Below are 18,303 nucleotides of genomic sequence, written 5' to 3' on the forward strand. Positions count from 1 at the left end.
TATGCCCCAGAGGCAAGTACAAGTTTAAACATATGTTCAGTCATCATGTCTTACAAAACTAAGTATGGATTGCATTTCCTCATTCTGGATGGGATCAAAACCTTTTGATTCTGCCTTGAGAAAGGAGAGCCCTGGGGCTGCCCCCTGCCCAAGCCCACGAGGTGGCAGCCTTGGTTCAGATGAGCGTCTGTACCCACTCCCTCTCTGGTTGTTCTCCTTCCCTCTTCACACCCCGCCCTTGGCTTTTTCTCTGGGATTACCAAAAGGCATAGCAGCAGAGGTGAATTACTAATTGCTTGTTTAGAAATCACTTTACTAAGCTAAGGCTGCTGCTTGGTGGCTGTTTTTGCAGGGAGTTCATTTTTTTTCCTTTTTTTTTGGTGCAAGATCACTCACTAGATTCCTGGATAAAGCTGTAATCTGCATTTTATACATGTGATTACATTGTCTCTAGGTCATACTGAAAATAACTTTTTGTTGCTAGAGTGTCTCTTAAAACATTTGCTGCATACTTAGTTATGACTCTATTGGGCTCTACCTGCTTTTTCAGTGTTATATGTTTCTTTATTATAGCTGTTAGCTGAGGGAGAGAGGTACAACAAACATTTCTGAAATATCTGATTGGTTCCAGTTGAATGTCAAGGAATCTTCATCCAAGTAAAAGGTAATGACATCTTTAGGCTGCCCTCAATGGTATTTTGTTAATGAACATGTTAGTGCACAGGCCGATGACATGGCTTTTGTACTCTGACAAATAAATTGAGTATTCACAGGGAGCATATAGAGGGACTGAAATACATTTCTTTAATAAGATAGCTGAGGAATGGTTTAAAACTGTAACTTTTCCTTACTTTGATATAGGAATGTCAAAAATCTCAGTCCATCTGTTTTTTAAAAGTATCTTGTATTCTTCCATATAGGTTATCCTGTTGAAATCTAAAATATATGTTTAATAAAAAAATGTCACTTTGCACTGTGTAATTCTCTTGGCTGGAACAGGAATTACTGATATTGAAAAGCTGAATCTATATAGCTTTAAATATGGAACAAGGCTTTCACATTTTGGGATGTTAAATTTTTTAAACTTACTTTCATTCCCCCCCTGGAATTAGAGAAGTACATGTTATCAGGGTGATAAAAAACACTGGTGATTAGGCTTGTATCACCAATGTTAATAACTAATACACTGTGCAAGGAGGCCTCACCATCCCTAACTCAGGGTCATTTGTAATTATGTAATTTTATGAAATTATGATTATAGAGGATGAAAATGTCTCCTTCAGTGCTGTCTTGCAAATATCAAGTAAATGAGTTTGCATAGTTTAGAACAAGGATGAAATGTGTCATCTGTCTTAGTTTTATTTATGCTATAGAGCCTCATTTTCTCTTTCAGATATGCAGCATCTTGACGTATTTTCCTTCTCTGTTACTGTCTGAAGAAAAGCACACAAAAATTGCAGAAATAGTAAAAAATTATTGTTGAAAAATATAAAACATGTTAACAAACTAAGTAAAGGAAAACACTGCCTTCCTTCCTTCATAGTTGACATGGCTTAACTGCTAATTAATGACAAGATAGTGTCACCAAAAGTTGGGAAAAAAACTCTCTAGCTTGAGTATGTAATTTCGGTATTAGGAAGAGGAATCACTTTTATTTTAGATGCCATATTTGAGGGGGATATTTCTACCTAACCCACCAGCTAAGGTGCTAGTTGAAATCTATGTAGCTTATTCATTCCATTTCCCAAGACTCATACATACATGCTAAACATTCGCACAAATTCTTTTGCATATTCAAATCACTTCTTGGAACTTATTCACATTAGAGTAGGCATCTTTAGAGTGTGTCTGGTGGTCTTTTGGGGAACATTCCATTCCTTAAATCATCTTGTTTTGGTCACAGGCCTCCAAAAAATAAGTTTCTTTTCTTTGAGTGCACCCCAGCATGGTCTGGCCAAGATGCAGCTTCTTATCAGCCTTGCTCAGGCCCACGGTCTTTAAGGCTGCAGTAATCACTTGTACACATTTATACAGGACTAAGCACTGTCCTGCTTTAGTTAGAGCTAAAGGAATTCACAAGATTTAAATGTTATTTGTTACAATTACAGCTTTTCCCAGCAACAGTAGTAATTGTAATTGAAGGGCTAGAGAAACAAGCCATGCACAGTACGGTTTCTCACCAGACATGGACCGATGCCTGTGCCCATGTGGCCATTGGCCCCCTCCAGCTCCCTCTTATACTGGGCATGACCTCCTGGCTTATGGAATATCCCTGTAGCCAGCTCGATCCCACTGCCCTGACCATCTCCATGGTCAGTTCCTCACTGGCAGAGCAGGGGACAGTGAGTGTGAGTTTCTGCTTATCACTTTGAAGCATCTTGTTTCTCTGTGTGGGTGCATGTGTCTGTATGAAATATGGCTTTTTTAAAATGTAAAAAAACCCCAAAACCTGGTGCTCTACCACTGGTAACCATCTGTTTCCTATATGCTTACCCTATTCCTCTTTCTAAAGATTCTTATTCTTGGTCATGATTCTTTTTCACTAAGACTCCAGAATCTGTTCTTATAAACAGTCTGTTATTATTTTATATTCTTGTTCAGCATGTATTACAGTTGAGTTTCTAGTTAATACTCTAATACTAATAGGAAGTATACTCTAATACTCCCACCCCTCAAAAAGAGTTCTTAGATATGCTTAGTTAGTTCTCTGGCTGTAGAGGGAGCTGGTGATAAAGTTTTTAATGAACACAAACAGTATTTATTTGGGAGTATTTATACATTGCAATATTTGGAAACAGAAGATTAGAAATAGAAAGCTGATTTGTAATTTGAGCTTTCCTTCTTGGCGGGGGGTAATGCTGGGGGGTATGTGAACTGGTTAAATTAACTTCATTTTTCCTGTGGGCCCTGAAAATTTCAATAGGTGAGTGTTGTAAGAGGCAATGATTTGAATATGTATCTTTCAAGCTGAATACATTTGGTCACCTGCAACCTGCAACTCTGGAACACAGTAATGGCTTTTCTGTATTAGATTGTTATTCCATTGGAATTTCCAGGAGAGAAATTTAAAACTCAATTTAAAAATTTAAATTTAAACTTTAAACTCAATTTAAAAAAACCTGATGTCTCTTTGCAATTTTGTGAGATAGATTCACATCTGACACTTTATAATCTATTATTTATTACTACACAGAGCTAGGTCTGGCAGGTTGTACCTGGGCATGCTTAGGCATGTTTTCCTCCCTCTCAGATCTGGTGTTCTCTAACTCAGTGCAGGGAGACAGTCACGCTAAGTCAACTACAAATCAGTAAGGCACTTGTATCAAAGTGCAGACAGGAAAAGTCATTATATACTTTCATTGTATCTACCCTGGTATATAGCACTTTCTCTGTCCCATCCATCAGATTTCATAAGTTTGGAGGGGTTTTTTTCTTCCCCAGGATATCCTCCTTTATCTAAACTAGCAACTGACCCAAAGAGCTCTTTTGTCTTCTTCCCCTGCGCTGTGTTGACATGGGAAACTGCATAACCAAACAGAAATTTGTGGGAAATATCCACCAATCAATCTCCATACAAATGAAGAAGAAAAAAGGGAGAAAAAAACAGGATTTAGAGGGTTAAATTAGTTTATCATTAAACATTTAAATTTTTATTATAATCTGCTGGTTTATTATTCCTGAAATAACAAAATGGTAATAAACTTCTCCATCTCTTGCCTTCCACTCTGCTAGAATGTGATCTTTCCATTGCTGAAGGTCCGTGCTGTGCCCCGCGGACAGCGCTCCTCACCACCCGGACCTACCCACGCCGGGTTGTTTCCTTCATTAAATACCTCATGTTTTAATTCCATTTAAGCTGTAGCCAAACTTCTCCCACTTACTGGTGTTTGTCTTTTGTTCTGAAGGACTTGATATTACTTGGTTTCGTGGTAGTTTTTTAGTATCTTTATTGAAAAGGTAAATTCTTTAGCACCAGAACCAATTCTTCATTTCCCCTCTGAAGGTTATATGTGTCTGGTTTTGGTTATAGTTGTGTGTGTGCTGTACAGGTACAATTGGACTTTTCTGGCCAGCAGTGTCCTTCAGTGTAGGTGTGCTTTGCAGAGCTTCCTCTTGTCAGGTTGAGCAGGTTTCTTTTGCAGCTCCTAAATAGCCTGTTTGCAAGAAGACAACTGTGAAATGTCCCTTGACTCTGTACACTTTATTTGGAAAAATTGTATATGCTAATTCTGTAGTCATAAACAGAGTAGTGATTTCTTACGTTCCACTACTAATGTTTAATTTCATGTAACTGAAGCAGCTGTCCCTGTCTCTCTGAGGATAGATGAGGATCGTTTGTAGCCTGGTGAAGCAACAAGCTGTGTTTCCCCTGAGGAAATGCTGACCCATTTTCTTAGCCTAACACAGCAGTTTAGAAATTGCTCAGGTAAACAACACTGTGGTGCTGCAGAGCAAAATTTGGAATCAGTATGGATGCCGGCTGTCTTGCTTTGTTACAGACTTAACCAAGAGGAAATTTTAACAAAGCACGTGAATTTCTTTTGTTTACAGTGCTAACTTGTGTAGGAAAACAAGCTCAGTTATTCAAGTGCCTGTATTTATTTGAAAGTCAAATATCTAAAATTTCAGGTTCTTTACACAGTACTTCCTACATGTTTTGAGATTTCTGTAAGAACAAAAAGGTTTTTTGTGTGAAGCGGTTGTAAAAATGTAGTTACACCCACTTTTTATTATGTGTTAATTGTCTATTAGGCTTTGTAATTGGTGTGCAAAGATTGACACTCCTGATACCAGAGCATGCTTACAATAAATGTCTGCTATGGTAATTTAATGCCTTAATAGCCTTTTAGCAATCAGTTACATCTCAAATGCACTACAGGGCAATTTTTTTTTTTTTTTTAACTGAGGCTTTTCTCACATGTAGAACTCCTTTTTAAGTGTACTGCAACTCTGTTTATATTCCACTAATGCAAAGATATAACTGCTTTGATCTGGTTTCCATTTAAAGAGAACTTAAAATTGCCCTGGTGCTTCTTTTCTGCGTATTTTTTTGCAATGCAATTGAGTTTAGCAATCATCTTAAAGCTCTTTGTTTACATATCAGAGACAGTGTTGGTGTTTGCGAATAAGATTTAATATTTTCCACTTGCTAGTAATTTTAAATATTTCTCTCTTGAGAAGAGCCACCCAATTTTAAGAACTTGGACAAAAAGTAATTTCATTTTTCCCCAAGTAAGGTGGTTGATTCCTTATGACAATTTAAAGAACAGGAACAGGATTTTTTTTCCCATTCCATAGATTTACTTGAAGAATAAAAGTTATGACACATTTTGAGTTTAAAGATCCAACCAAGTAGCCCCCCAAACTTTTATCTTTCTCAGTAGGACATCAGAGGATATGGAGCTCAGAGTTCTGCAACCATTTTCTTTGCTTTTCAAGGTACCTCAGCAAGTCAGACTTGCAGAAAGGTGCATGTGTGTGGTTTGAAGAGTCTGGTTTCCTGAGGAAATGACATGCGATTGTGCTATTGGTCTTGTCAGCAGCTTATGAACTCTTTGCCTAGTTTCGAGTTTTAGAAGATGTAAAAAATACCGGAGCAAATGAACTGCAGTTTTACCATAAGTGTGTGTGGGTTGAGGTGAGAGATCCTGGTTAGTACCGGCACGGCGAGGAAGGCCCCCGAAAAGTGTGGCTATTCACATCCTTGGTGAAGAACAGCAGCACAAGTGTTGGCCTGAGCTGGCCACATCCCTGTCATGGCAGGGGTCATGGAGGTGGTGAGTGCTGAGGTGTGGGACACAATCTGGGGGCCGCTGGGGGCCTTCCTGTGCTGCCCCAGACAGTGTGTCTGCAGCTGCGAGGTGGGGCTCTGCTCTCACCGTGTCTGCTCAGTGCTAAACCTCTGATCTCTAGCTCTGGCAGAGATCATGAGGTCACATCTCACCCCCTGCCACGAATAGGATGCGAGTGCTGCTTCATCTCGTTCTGGTGCCACCTCTGTCTTTTGGAAGTAAGAAAGCAGCCTTTATCTTCAGTCTTTACCCTGAACAAAGAGCCCATAGTAGAACATTTGAATTACAAACTTGTTCTTCATTACTGTTCCACTTCTCCTGAGTGATTGACTCATCAAATCGCTGCATATCTGTTTGAATCGCTTCTGTTTGAAGTTGTTAGGGCTGGGAGATCTGCCCGGAGGGCTCTTAGATAACATCCTCAGTGAATCGTGCAGCAGCCTGAAATCCTTGATGTGTGACCCCACTTGAGTTGGAGGTGGGGAAGAGTATCAGCTGAAGTGAGCTCTTTTCACATCAGTTGTTCATAGAACACTGTTTCTGATACATTTGGAAATGATAAATGCTGTCCTGAAAGCACAGACTGTGTTTTGTTAATTAAGAGATACAGTGTAAGTGATTAGAAAACGTCCAGCAGCTTGGCTCCAGAAACAAGCATATTTAAAAGGACCAGGATCACTCACCTAGGCTACCAACAGTAGTTCTGGTATCCATGACCATAAAGGAAATGTTAAATACTTTTGCATCACCATTGATCAAATCAACATCTGTTTGATCTCTTCCCTTGTGGTCTGACTCTTACTTCAGCTGCTGTAGTGACTGGGGATATTGTCCTTTTGTTCCAGTGCTTTCTGTATAGAGAGTGAAAAAGGCTGTTCTTTTGTGTTTGTGATTAGGCAGCTTTTCAGTTTTTATAATGAAATATTGCAGTGTGCGACTCTCATGTAGCTCATTGAAACCCAAATACATTAGCTATCAGCAAGATTAAGAATAAAGATGTATATGCTCTGATTTTATGGCATGGCATTAAAAATTTCAGAGGAAACATAACAGTGGAGAGTGTCTGGAAAAAACCAAAAACGTAAGGGAAATAAAGAACAAAACTGTGTTCACATATGTGCAAGTGCCATTTCCTGCCTTGCTTCAAATGTTAATGCCTGGTTTTGCTGGGATTGTAATCAAGAAGGAAAAGGAGAAAAGCATAGGAGTGTATGTATCTGTAGAGATAAACTTTTTTTTTTTAATATATATATTTATATATGCATTTTGGAAAAAACTAGCTCCAGATATCTCCTACTGATAAATGCACTTTTAAAGGAAAATTCTTTTACCTGGGAAAAAACATACAAACAATTTGAGTTTAATTAAATTAATAATCAATAAATTTAATGCCGTCACTGGTATAATGTTACGTTAAAATATAGGATTCTGTACTTGTAAGAAATTATTTTAACAAGATCTCCTGTATGCTCTTGTAAAATGAGCTGAAATAAATGTAGCCAGTGTATTTCTATTGAAGAGACTAGAAAACCTAACTTGTTGCTGGTAAAAGTAGATAGAGGTGAACATTTTCTGTCCTGAGTGGATATTTTGAATTGAGCTTCAATGGTACCACAGTTTCAACAGGTTTGACTCCATTGCATTCAGTGTTTCTATAGTAATTACTATGGCAACTGTGATGTAGAAAATGTTCCCACAGGAACCCAGCTGTGAATAATAACTAACTGAAAACATTTTGCTTTTGCATCTCAGGTTAAATGTCCCTTCAGTGAAAGTATGGGGGGTTTGCTTACTTAATAGGAAGTCATTCTCTTGCATAAAAACCCACATATGTTGACAGGCGTGTCTCGTTTCAGAGTAGAAACACCTTTTTGCTGTATTGCTGAAGAACCATCCCAAAGACCAATGAAAAGTGTTAGAAACATTAGGTGTAAAATTTGGCACCAGCTTCAGATGCTTTATGTTAACTTCTTAAGCCAAATTTGTAGTACAAAATCTGCTCAGGAACTCTAACTTAGTTTTATCTTGAAGAATTATGTAAATAATTTACATATGACTAATTCTGTTAAAAAAAACTGTCTTGGTAGCCTTCTGACCTCACTGTGCAACAAAGGTCAGAATCACACAGCTCACATGGAAGAAGTCAGTATTTGTTTACTTCAGTGTCTATTTATAAATTGCCTTCAAAAATTCTTCTGCTTTTTTCAGAAATAAATTTGTCAGTGTTAAATGAAATATCCTGAAACTGTTTGTTGTTAAATCTAGCCCTCCTTGTACTTGTAAACTGGCTTTTGTGCATACAATTGCCTTGTTCATATTTGTTTCGCTTTCATTCAGAACAAAGGGGAAACCAGTCTGGTGTTTATAATATGAATAAACTTTGAAACTTGAAAGCATTTCAGGGTTTGACTTGGTAGCTTCACTGTCATGGAGTAACACAAAATACTTACGGTAGTCAGGGAATTTGTGGCCACAAAGAAAAGTTCTAATGAGTTATATAAAAAAAAGGGAAACTAAACTAGTAAATATTTACAAGACTGATAATTATTTTTGAGATCTACAAAAATATGTTGAAGTTGAATATGAATGAGGAGCACTTTGTTAAATATGAGGAGAAAACAGTTTTCTAAGCCCTGGGGGCTGGTAGTTACTCTTAGTTATTTATGCAACTTAATAGGAATTACTGTGCAGATGGAAATGTGATGAAGTGGAGGTGAAATCATTATTTATTTGGGCCCCTGTGGTGTACAATCTGCTAGTAATGCAGGGGGAAGTCTTACAAGCAAAAATATCTTTGTAAATCTAAAAGCTACATATTTTGATCTTGATGACTTCTATCTATATATCACATGCACTGTGATGTTGCAGCTGTGAGTCTCTTAAATATTTTGTTGTGTTTATTGTACTTACTGGTCTTGGTAGTCTAATACATCATAAGTGTTCTCTCCCAGGTTTTTTGGATACTTGTCTTTAAAGCATCAATCAAAGGAAAAAGATAAAGTATCATGATTTGGCATTTAAAAAAAAAAATCTAAGTAAAATCTCTGGAAATGGAGAAAGGTTGAAAAAGTTGAACCCTTATCCTTCAGGCTTGATACAAATATTGCAATATCCCATGAAAGGTTTCGTTATTGAAAATGTGATGAGGACAAGAGGAAATGACAATACAAGAGGAAATGAACTCAAGCTGCATCAAGGGAGGTTCAGATTAGACATCAGGAAGAATTTCTTCACTGAAAGGGTGGTTGGGCATTGGAATGGGCTGCCCAGGAATGGGGTGGGGTCACCATCCCTGCAGGAGTTCAAGAATCATTGGATGTGATACTTAGTGCTATGGTTTGGTTGACCATGGTTGGTGATCAGTGAAAGATTGGACTTGATGATCTTGGAGGTATTTTGCATCCATAATGATTGTATTATTCTATGAAGTTCTGACTTTTTCCCCACTTCTTAATATTCTGTTTTTTATTTAACTGACAATGGTCAAAATGTGGGAGAATTTCTGTTGTCCATGTTGTAGTTATGCTATCATAAAATACTTGCTTGTGTTCTGAGCAGGGCCCCAGGATGCTGTAGAATTTAATCTTTGAGATTTTTACATCCGAGTTATTGACCTCTATGTGACAAAGTAGCTAAGTGGAATTTGCCATGATAGCCTCCAATCCTTTATGCATGTTGGAGGGCAGAACTAATGGAGATAGAAAATAGTGCTATAATTTGACTTTTCAAGAGAGGTAGTTACTGCATGCCGAAGATAAGTCATGGGCATGGCTGCATCCACTTGGAAAAGTTCAGTTTATCAGCTCTGGTGGTGACAGGCCTGTTACAATCTCAAGATAAGGCATTCTGGTCTGTCTGCATAGAGATTGCAGGAGTGGTTCTTGTCACTCAATGTGAAACCCTTCAAGCAAGAACAGTCTCGCTCACTGAAACATTATGCTGAAAGTTAGTCCTCTATAACTGATCACATTTAATAAAAGCAGATTTCTTTCCTTGTCTGACTGGCTTAGTGCCATATCCTTGAGAGTAAGGTGTGAAAGTGTCACAGCTCTCTTGAAAAGGTATGCAGGAGTGTTTTACTTTTAGCACAGAAAAAAATTTAAATTGACTAAAATGATCCTATATGATATTTTAGCTAGAAACCTACAACTTTTGCCTTTTCAGGTGAAATGCAAGCTGTAATGCAGAAAAATATGAAGTTACAAATGAAGGATAAGGAACCAGCAGTACAACAGTTTTAAAATCTTATATAGGAATGACTTGACTCCAGATGTTGCTTGTGTTATCTGTTATCTGTTGCTTGTTTTATGCTGTTATCTACTTTGTTCAGTCCTTCTGATCTCTCTGAATGCCTGTTAGTGAATCACAGCTCCACAGGAACTCAAATTTACCTTCAGAAAGAGCCAGATGAGATGAATCCAAACAGAAAGGGCTTTCAGAACACACCCATTTCCTTTATCAAGAATATGATGTGGTGGCACTAAAATGGATTTTGAGGCTGTTGGTAGGTTCTCTATGGTAGACATGAAAATGCTCTTTGCCTGGATTTTGAACAGCTAAGAAATCCCCTATTTGATTTCTCTGTGTGAAAACCCGTTTTTTTCCTGTCTAACCAGCAAGTACCTAGTCTTACTAACCTAAGTGGATTTCCCAGCCTTAGGTCCCAGCTTGAAAACAAAATGAAGCAGACTTACTGTCTTTCCTTGAGCATGAGTGCTGTGAGACTTTTGCCCAGAGGCTTGGCTTTTTCTGGCTGTGATGATGGGGGCAGTTAAACCTTACCATCTGATCTTGTTTTCCCATGGACCAGAGAATCCTCTCTGGCTGTTGGGTGGAAATGAGCAAACATTTCTTTTGAATGAGCAGTTGTTCTCTCTGTAAAGAATTCAGTGTGTCTCTGAGACACACAGTGGTGTGAGGTAATGACTGAAAACCAAAAAGCATTACTACCGTTATTTTCCGAATATAATTGAAACGATACAGGAATGTTTTTAGGCTACATACTCAAGTAAAGCTGTGAACTACCTCTCTCATCTCAGCCTCTTACAGTATTCAGTACAGTGAGATTTTTAATGGAAACATAATACAGGACTCTGTTCACACCCTCCCCAGCATTAATGCAGCTGTACCTTTGTCAAAAAATCTGGGTCCTCCTGTTGGCCAGAGCCAGGGATTTCTCAGATATCATCAGAGTTCATATATATATCAAGGGGGATGCTTTTATAGTCCTGTATATTGATGGCATTTGTTGCATCAACCTGCAATAATTAGAAATTAAGAAATAATTTATAATTAAAGCTTTAAATCAAGCTTGTTATTCTTCAGAAGGTGAAATGTTACATCATTTGGAATATCTGTGTTTTAGATTGAAAAGTAGCTAGCTCTTCAGTTGGCCTTCAGATTTTTTTTTCATCTTTCATAAGGATGTTTTTAAATTTTGCAAGAATGGAATCAAATAAAGAAATTAAAAAAAAAAAAGCATTTTGTAGCTTCTTTCGGTTTTGTTAGTCATGGGATATTTTATGGTAGGGTGCATTGATTCACAGTATAAATAAACATGCAGAAAGCATGGGAAAAGAGTAGGTGTGTGACAGCTCGCTGCTACATGTACCTGCTTTGTCTCTGCAGCCACATTCACAGGAGCTGCTTTTCTTTCTTAATGCATTTATACCAGTTCATGAGAGTAGGACAGTAAAAGATTATGTTCACATTCAGGAAGTCAGCACATCAGCTGAAAATCAATTGTCTGTTTCTTCCTTGGTATTTTTTTTTCTCTCAAGATATGAAGTGTTCAGTCTTGCTAAGCTAAGTGGCCTCCTCACCCCTCCATACCCATTTGTGATGAGCTCCTGTCTCCAGGATGAGGCCCTGGCAAATCAAACATGCACCAAGTCTCAGAGTTACTTTGCCTTTAGCAGGAAAAACCCTTCAAATAAACTCTTTGTATGAACTTAAAGATTTTCTCAGCCAAATTCTGTTGTGTTATTTTGTTTTACACTTCTGGAAAATAAATGGAATTTTCCACAATCTCATTTTAGTTTACTTTTATTTTTGCATTATTTCACAGGCCTAGGATAAAAAAGAAATAGTATTTGAGATTACAAGTGAATTTATTAAGTAGGTCAAAGTATGAGTTTTTTTCCTGCTTTTAAAATCAGTACCAAAGGTATGTAACTGTAATTATATTATCTGTAAAAAAGCTAAAATGCTCTTGCACATCTCAGGCTTCGCTAGGTAAACCACTTTGACATTATTTGTGCATGTAATTTAGTATCACAGCTATTCCACTGGGTTAAAAGAAATGTGCTTTTGTGACCTGTGTTTTAGCGTACATATTTGATAAATTGAGCAGATGACATCACAAAGAACAGATCTGAGCAGTAAGTACTATTTATTATTTAACAGTATCTTTGTAAAATATTCACAGCTGTAGTAACAACGTTTGTTTCTGCAGATTGAGAATAATTTTTACTTGGCACAGTTTGTTTCCAAGTAGTTTGAGCTTTCCTTTTATTATCTGAGTATTCATGTAGATTTGCAAAATGAGTTTTATTTTTGAACGGATGTGGCAGCTGAATATTTTAAACAAAACTTGCACAGTTTGGATATTCATATCTTAGAAACACTCTTGTAGTCAGTGATTCTGTGTACAGATAGACTGGAAGATCAGATGAAGATGTAAAAGTTGCGTGAGCTTAACATAAACTGCCATAAACTGTTCGCTTAACTCGTCATCATGCTTCAAGGCAGATAAAACATTTTGTTAGTAACTGTAATAGAAACTTTTGAACATTTAATCTGTATTTTAGTTTTTAGATTCCTTTATACACTTTTACCGACCAATTGTTGTTATATAATTAACCTACAGCCAAGTAAAGGTTGCAGAAAAAAGTTCCACTGATTTATTCTGAGGCATGTTAATTTAGTGTCTAAAAATATTTTTATAATATATGCATAGTGTGTGTGTGATGGAACCTAAACAGAAAACCCTGTACATCTTAAGGACAAAAGCATTCTATTCTCTAGGCTATGAAACAGTGGTAGAAGCACCTTGATCAAAGACAATGCCAGAGCACAGAGGGTATTACCAGTGTCTGCAGTAATAAAAGTTTTGTTTGGTAAAATTCTAAATTATTCTTGTTGAGCCACAGGATCACTAGGACCTAGCAGGTAAGCAAGCCAGTCATTCCCTGGTAAATGTTTCAAGGGGTCTAAGATATATTTGAGTTACTAAGGAGTGAATTTCCATTAATTTCCTGGCTTATCTCACCAGTGCTGGAGGTTAAAGGTGAAATGGATAATACACAGTTAAAACTTCTGCTGATGAGGAGGAGCGTTTTGACACTCAGACAGAGGGATGGGCTCAATGCTTAGTTTCTCCAGGGCTGCCTCTCTAAGGGACAGGCCCCCACTTGTACTTTCCTCACAGTGGAGAGACTTGGTTTTAGGTTTTATTCCCAAGGTAAACCTTCCATAGCGATCCCAGAGCCACGCTCAGATGGAGGGTTTGGTAACCCCTCCCTCCTTCCCTCCCACAGTCTGAAGAGTTCCTTTATACCCCCATCTTTTAGTCTTCCTTCTTAACACTGCGGTGTGAGGAGAAAATGTTTTGGGTCCTTTTAGCTAAAATGAAAAGACATCCATGTGTAACAAAGGTCAAATGTTAGGAATTAAAGCTCTGAGACTCTCTAATTTTTAGGATGAACTCCTCTATCTCTGAAATCTCACTGTGATCTACTCTGTGATAACCTATTTGGTGCTTTTCAAGACTGTTCATCACAATGCGTTCAATTGTAAGAACCATGTCCCCCTTGTCCTTGACATTTGAAAAATCCTTCCTATAGTATCTGAGTAATTTATTTTAGATTTATGTGCCTCTAAAAGTCAGGTCTGCTCATTGCTTTTAATGCTTATTAATATCTCCTCTTTTTTTCTTCAAGCTAATGTTTTATTTTGTTCTATGTGCTACCTACTTATGTCAGTGATGATTTTTATTATTTGTCCTGTAAATTATTTTGTTACGAAGCTAAGTGCATCTAATACACTATTGGACTACTATCCCTCCTACCAAAGTGTAATATCTATTGGCTGTTTCAAAAATAGAATTCTTTGACAGTTTTGTATTTAAAATATCAAGCAGCTGTTTAGTATTTTAATAGTTTTATAGCACAGACTGGTTCTTTATTAGCTCATATCCTGCTGCACTTCAGAAAGGACTTATCCAGTAAACAGAATGATCTGAAGTAACAGTAGAAATGTGTTGTAGGGGGGAAAAAAAGAGAAAAACATTATTTTAAAATGTGTTTGAAAAAGCTACAATACTTTATTTCTTTTTCAGTACAGTTTTCATTGATGCTGACAGTAGGAAGACCAAGTGTTCAAAATAACTTTAAGATAGTGAAGGACCAAACTGACAACTGTAAATGAGGTTTTGCTTTCCATAGAACTAAATTTTGTCACTTCAGGTCCATTTGAGAATCAGAATTTTATGTTACTTCATTTTCATTTAGGGGTGCATTAGGCTGAAAAGTATTGGTTCAGAATGGCGATCATAAAAAATTTACAAATATGTTTAATCTAGATAATTCCTAGTTATGGGAGCAGTGAGATTTCTGAAAAAAGTCTTTCAGGAAAATGGTAGGACAGTTCTTCGGAATAATATCTTGGTATGTTTGAGATGGGCTATATGAAGTACTTGCTTGTAATGCGAAAGTAGACTTGGAGCATTCACTGGCTTCCAGAATTCAAATGACCCTGATAGAGTAGAAAATAGGGAAGGAATAATCAGGCCAGATGCATGAAAGTGAAAGTTTGTGAAGAAATTATACAAGATAGCACATAGGGTGCTAAATGAGTCTAATGCTTCAGTCTGGTTTTAGAAGAGTGTTGCACATGTTGGGTGGAAAAGTAGCATTAAAAAGAAGAATTAGAAGACCACTGTGAGTGATGGGAAGATTCATTCTCACTAAAATGAAATAAGGCTCTTGATTGATAAGAGGGAAGAGGGTGCCTATTGTGAAAACTGGCAAAATATAAATTTGATGTGCTTGCTCTTTATAAAGACTGGCAGTTTTTGTGTAGTCTGGGTTGCTGTCAGTGAATGGGAAAGTTACAGACTGATGATAACAATTGCTTAGGCATCCTTCTTCTGCTGGATCAACTTCAGTTGAGTGTAGATGGATGATATGACAAATTTATTGCTTATTACAGAGTTCTCAGTTCTCATTACAGAATGATTGTGGGGATAGATAATTTTTAATTAAGTCATTCATTTCCCTTGAAATATTGTCTGAACTGTCACAAAACTTGTTTTATTGAGGCTGAAATGTCATTTGTTTCCTCTACATTTATCTTAATTAGTATAGAACTATTGCAATTCTTAACAATTTTTTAAAAAAAATACTAAGGAACACAACTTTATAGGAGCTCCCAGTACTTACTCAAAAAGCTGACTGGTTCCAGTGTGAGATCTGTGAATAAAAAGGTGCAAAACACCATTAGGACAATTGATAATCTGTATAACTTGCTCTTGTTAATCACATTTTTCACATTTATAGAGCACTTACTGTTCCAGTGAGCCTTTTAGGTTAGAAATTCAATTTCAAAATATTTTAACTTGGAAAGCTGTAGTAGGAGTATTTATTGCTGAGGCAGTCTTGAACACTGAAGTCTGTCCTCTGTGTGCTGCCTTGTGCTTTTTAATGACTTTACCAATGCATTTCAATATTAATATTTTTTCTGGTTGGCAGACTGGTGGAGTGAAAAACTAAGAAGATTTACATCTCAGCCTTTGATGTTACAAAAATTGATTGTCACGATTATAATTTTTTGCACTATGCTGTCATCTAAAAATGTTCACTGTGATCACAGTTCTATGATGTGTTTTAATGGACGTGAAAACAGAAACGTTCATACACCAAATATTTTACACCAAAAAAGAGAAGACAGAAAAAAAGACAGTGGAAACTATTACTATCCTGACTCTAAGAAAAAAAAAATTGGGATATGGTGCATTGGAGTCCTTCAGGAACTATAAGCAGCCGAAAGAACTTGTGTGTTAGTTCAGTGCTTTAACTTCAGTATCTGTCCTGTTATTGTTGGATGGTGAAATTTGACAGGCAGACATTAAATTTGCTATTTTTTAACCAAGTTTTTGTGTTCCTGTTACTGTTTGTGGTTGCTTCTGTAATGTGTCTAATTGCATGGTTGGAGGTGCAGCGTGCTCAGCACTTGGGTCCTGCTGCCAAACCATGTGTTGGTCTGGTCAGCTTCAGCGGGCCACTCGAGCTTTGATCTGACTTCATGTGTAAAATCTCAGCAATGTTTGCCTACCTTTGTGAACTAATTGAAGTTCCTACTGGTGAAAAGCACTCATTAGGAAAGAAGTGGGCCATGTTATGGTTACTTTTCAGAAATAATTGTACAGTGTTAATTATAGGGTATGAGAAAGATTTTTGGAAGGAGTGAAAACAGAAGTCAGCTTCTAGTTTTTAGCGTCACACAAGAGGCTGGCTAACTTGCTCTTTACAGCTTTGTGTAGCTCCAGTGTCAGGATTAAAGGCTCTGAAATGTCCCCCTGCAGTCCAGCTGCACCATCTTGCATCATGTGGCGTAATTGCCGCTTCACAGACTGTTTGGGTCAGGGTTGTCTCTGCTGAAAATCAGTGTGAGGAATAACTTGCTGTCAGACATCAAGTCAGAGCATCTCTGAACATCTGAAAGGCTGCCATGTCACTTAGTGCTCAGTCTGAATTAAAACATATAACTACACTGAAGACAGAAACCTGTCAGAGGTACAGCCAAGGAAGTCTAAGTGTCTCAGTACTTGAAACACGTGTTTTTCTTTTCTCCCTCTATTGTCATTCTCTTACTGAGATAGAAAATATGGCAGCTGAAAATGTAAACACTTTTCTTTGTCTCATCTTACAGGCCGAAACAGCAGCAACAGAATAATTTTTCCTTGTTTCCTTCCACCAAGGGCTGGAATTTCAGAGGGGTAAGTTTCATATTGTTTTGTTCAGGGTATATCATTCCCTCCTGCATTCTGTTGCAGTGGAACTTTGTAGTTAAACCATGATCCATGAGGACTAAAATCGTGGCAAAACAATTAGGCTGGAACTTTAAATTTTGTACCCTCCTAAAAGGCTTTCTAAAAATGCAAGCTTTTTTTTTTTTTTAAGGGTGATTGTATTATTCTGAAGGGTGTATGATATAATCACACTGTACATTAACCTACTTTAAATTAAAAAAAAAATAGGGTGTGTTTTGTATCTGAAAATAAATAATGAAAACTGGACTGATACTGTTTTATTCTAATATCGATATTTGTAAAGTTATTGCAAGTTTGTGTACATGAACTTTGTGGAAGTACAATTAAATCATAACAAAAAATATGTGGGTCTCTTACAAGGCAGAGGGGAATAGGTTTTATTTCTATTTGCTTGGCTGAGTAAGGAAATATGGAAGCTTGTGTGTTCCACAGAAACTAACTGAAAAGGTACATGAAAAAGCAATGCAAGTGACACTGACAATCTTTATATTTGCAGGTGGTACTAAGAGCTTTTATTCTTGTCCTCTTCAGGTTTCAGAGGTAGCTTCTTAGTAGGTTAATTTGTTCAGAGAGTCAGCCACGTTATCCCCTCTCTGCCCCATAAGGCCTGTGAGCCCTTCTACACCATTTGGTATGAAACTTATTGTGATAGTGGTGTGTTTGCCATGTGTGTAAGTGCTGGAGCCTGGGATACAGTCCAGGAGAAATTACTGCAAGCAGACAGACATTACTTAAATGCTCTGCTGAAAGAGTCAATGGCACTGACACATTTAATGTTCTGTGTTGTCCATAATATGGTAAACTTCATCAAAACAAAAAATATATTTTACTGACTTTTGCATTCTAAGTTTGTGTTTTAAATAGAGCATCCACTATTGTTATTGTGAGCTTTTTATTGTCACTATTTTTTGTGTGACACCATGGGTGAAGTTGTCAGTGGTATCAAGAAAATAGTTCCTTCATAACTGTATGGACAAGAGTGTAGGCAGAATACCAACAACCTCTAGGCTGTAGATTAATTGTACATTTCAGAGCCAGTTTAAAAATAAAATTGACTCTAGTGTTTTCCCCAGTTCTCTCCAAGCTATGCTGGAAAAGTAACTGAGGAAGGAGGTAGATATGATAATAGTGGGAAGAGTGTTGTAGGTATGAGCTGTAGCTGGAGAAACAATGATGCCAAGTACAGAGCAGTAGCTCACTGAAGTAAAGACATAGGGCTGGTTTCACAGTGGCAGCATGAGGTCTGTGATCCTGTGTGGTGCAGGTGGAGTGAGCTGCATACAAAGAACAGAAAACTGGGGAGTAAAATCCTTCAGAATCAAGAACCTGAAATGAGATAGGAATAGTAATATTAGAGAAAACAAGCAACAAGTTAATGGATCTTCCAACTGCTTCCTTCATGTGTAGAAATGAAGATCTGTGGCAGGTGGCTGCCACCTTATTTTTAAAGAAACTTATGAT

At 37.3% G+C, this 18,303-nt stretch overlaps 1 protein-coding gene across 9 annotated transcripts in view; it reads left to right on the forward strand.

Annotated features, from left to right (window-relative positions):
* The window catches only part of ARHGEF3 (Rho guanine nucleotide exchange factor 3), a 96,483-nt gene that overhangs the window by 15,122 nt on the left and 63,058 nt on the right, over positions 1–18,303 (forward strand). For 5 of the 9 annotated variants that reach the window (XR_015275148.1, XR_015275149.1, XM_086846812.1 and 2 more), the window contains exon 3: positions 16,722–16,788. Coding sequence is in view for 6 of the 9 variants with exons in the window: in XM_086846812.1 (XP_086702938.1) it covers positions 16,722–16,788 (67 nt within the window). In the remaining 3 variants the exon portion in view is untranslated. Of the gene's footprint in view, positions 1–573; positions 665–16,721; positions 16,789–18,303 lie in introns of all 9 variants that reach the window. The other 4 variants (XR_015275150.1, XM_086846809.1, XM_086846810.1 and 1 more) reach the window with 1 other exon arrangement.

Source organism: Cyanistes caeruleus, chromosome 11 (genome assembly GCF_971803275.1).
Source record: "Cyanistes caeruleus chromosome 11, bCyaCae1.hap1.1, whole genome shotgun sequence".
Classification (NCBI taxonomy): domain Eukaryota; kingdom Metazoa; phylum Chordata; class Aves; order Passeriformes; family Paridae; genus Cyanistes; species Cyanistes caeruleus.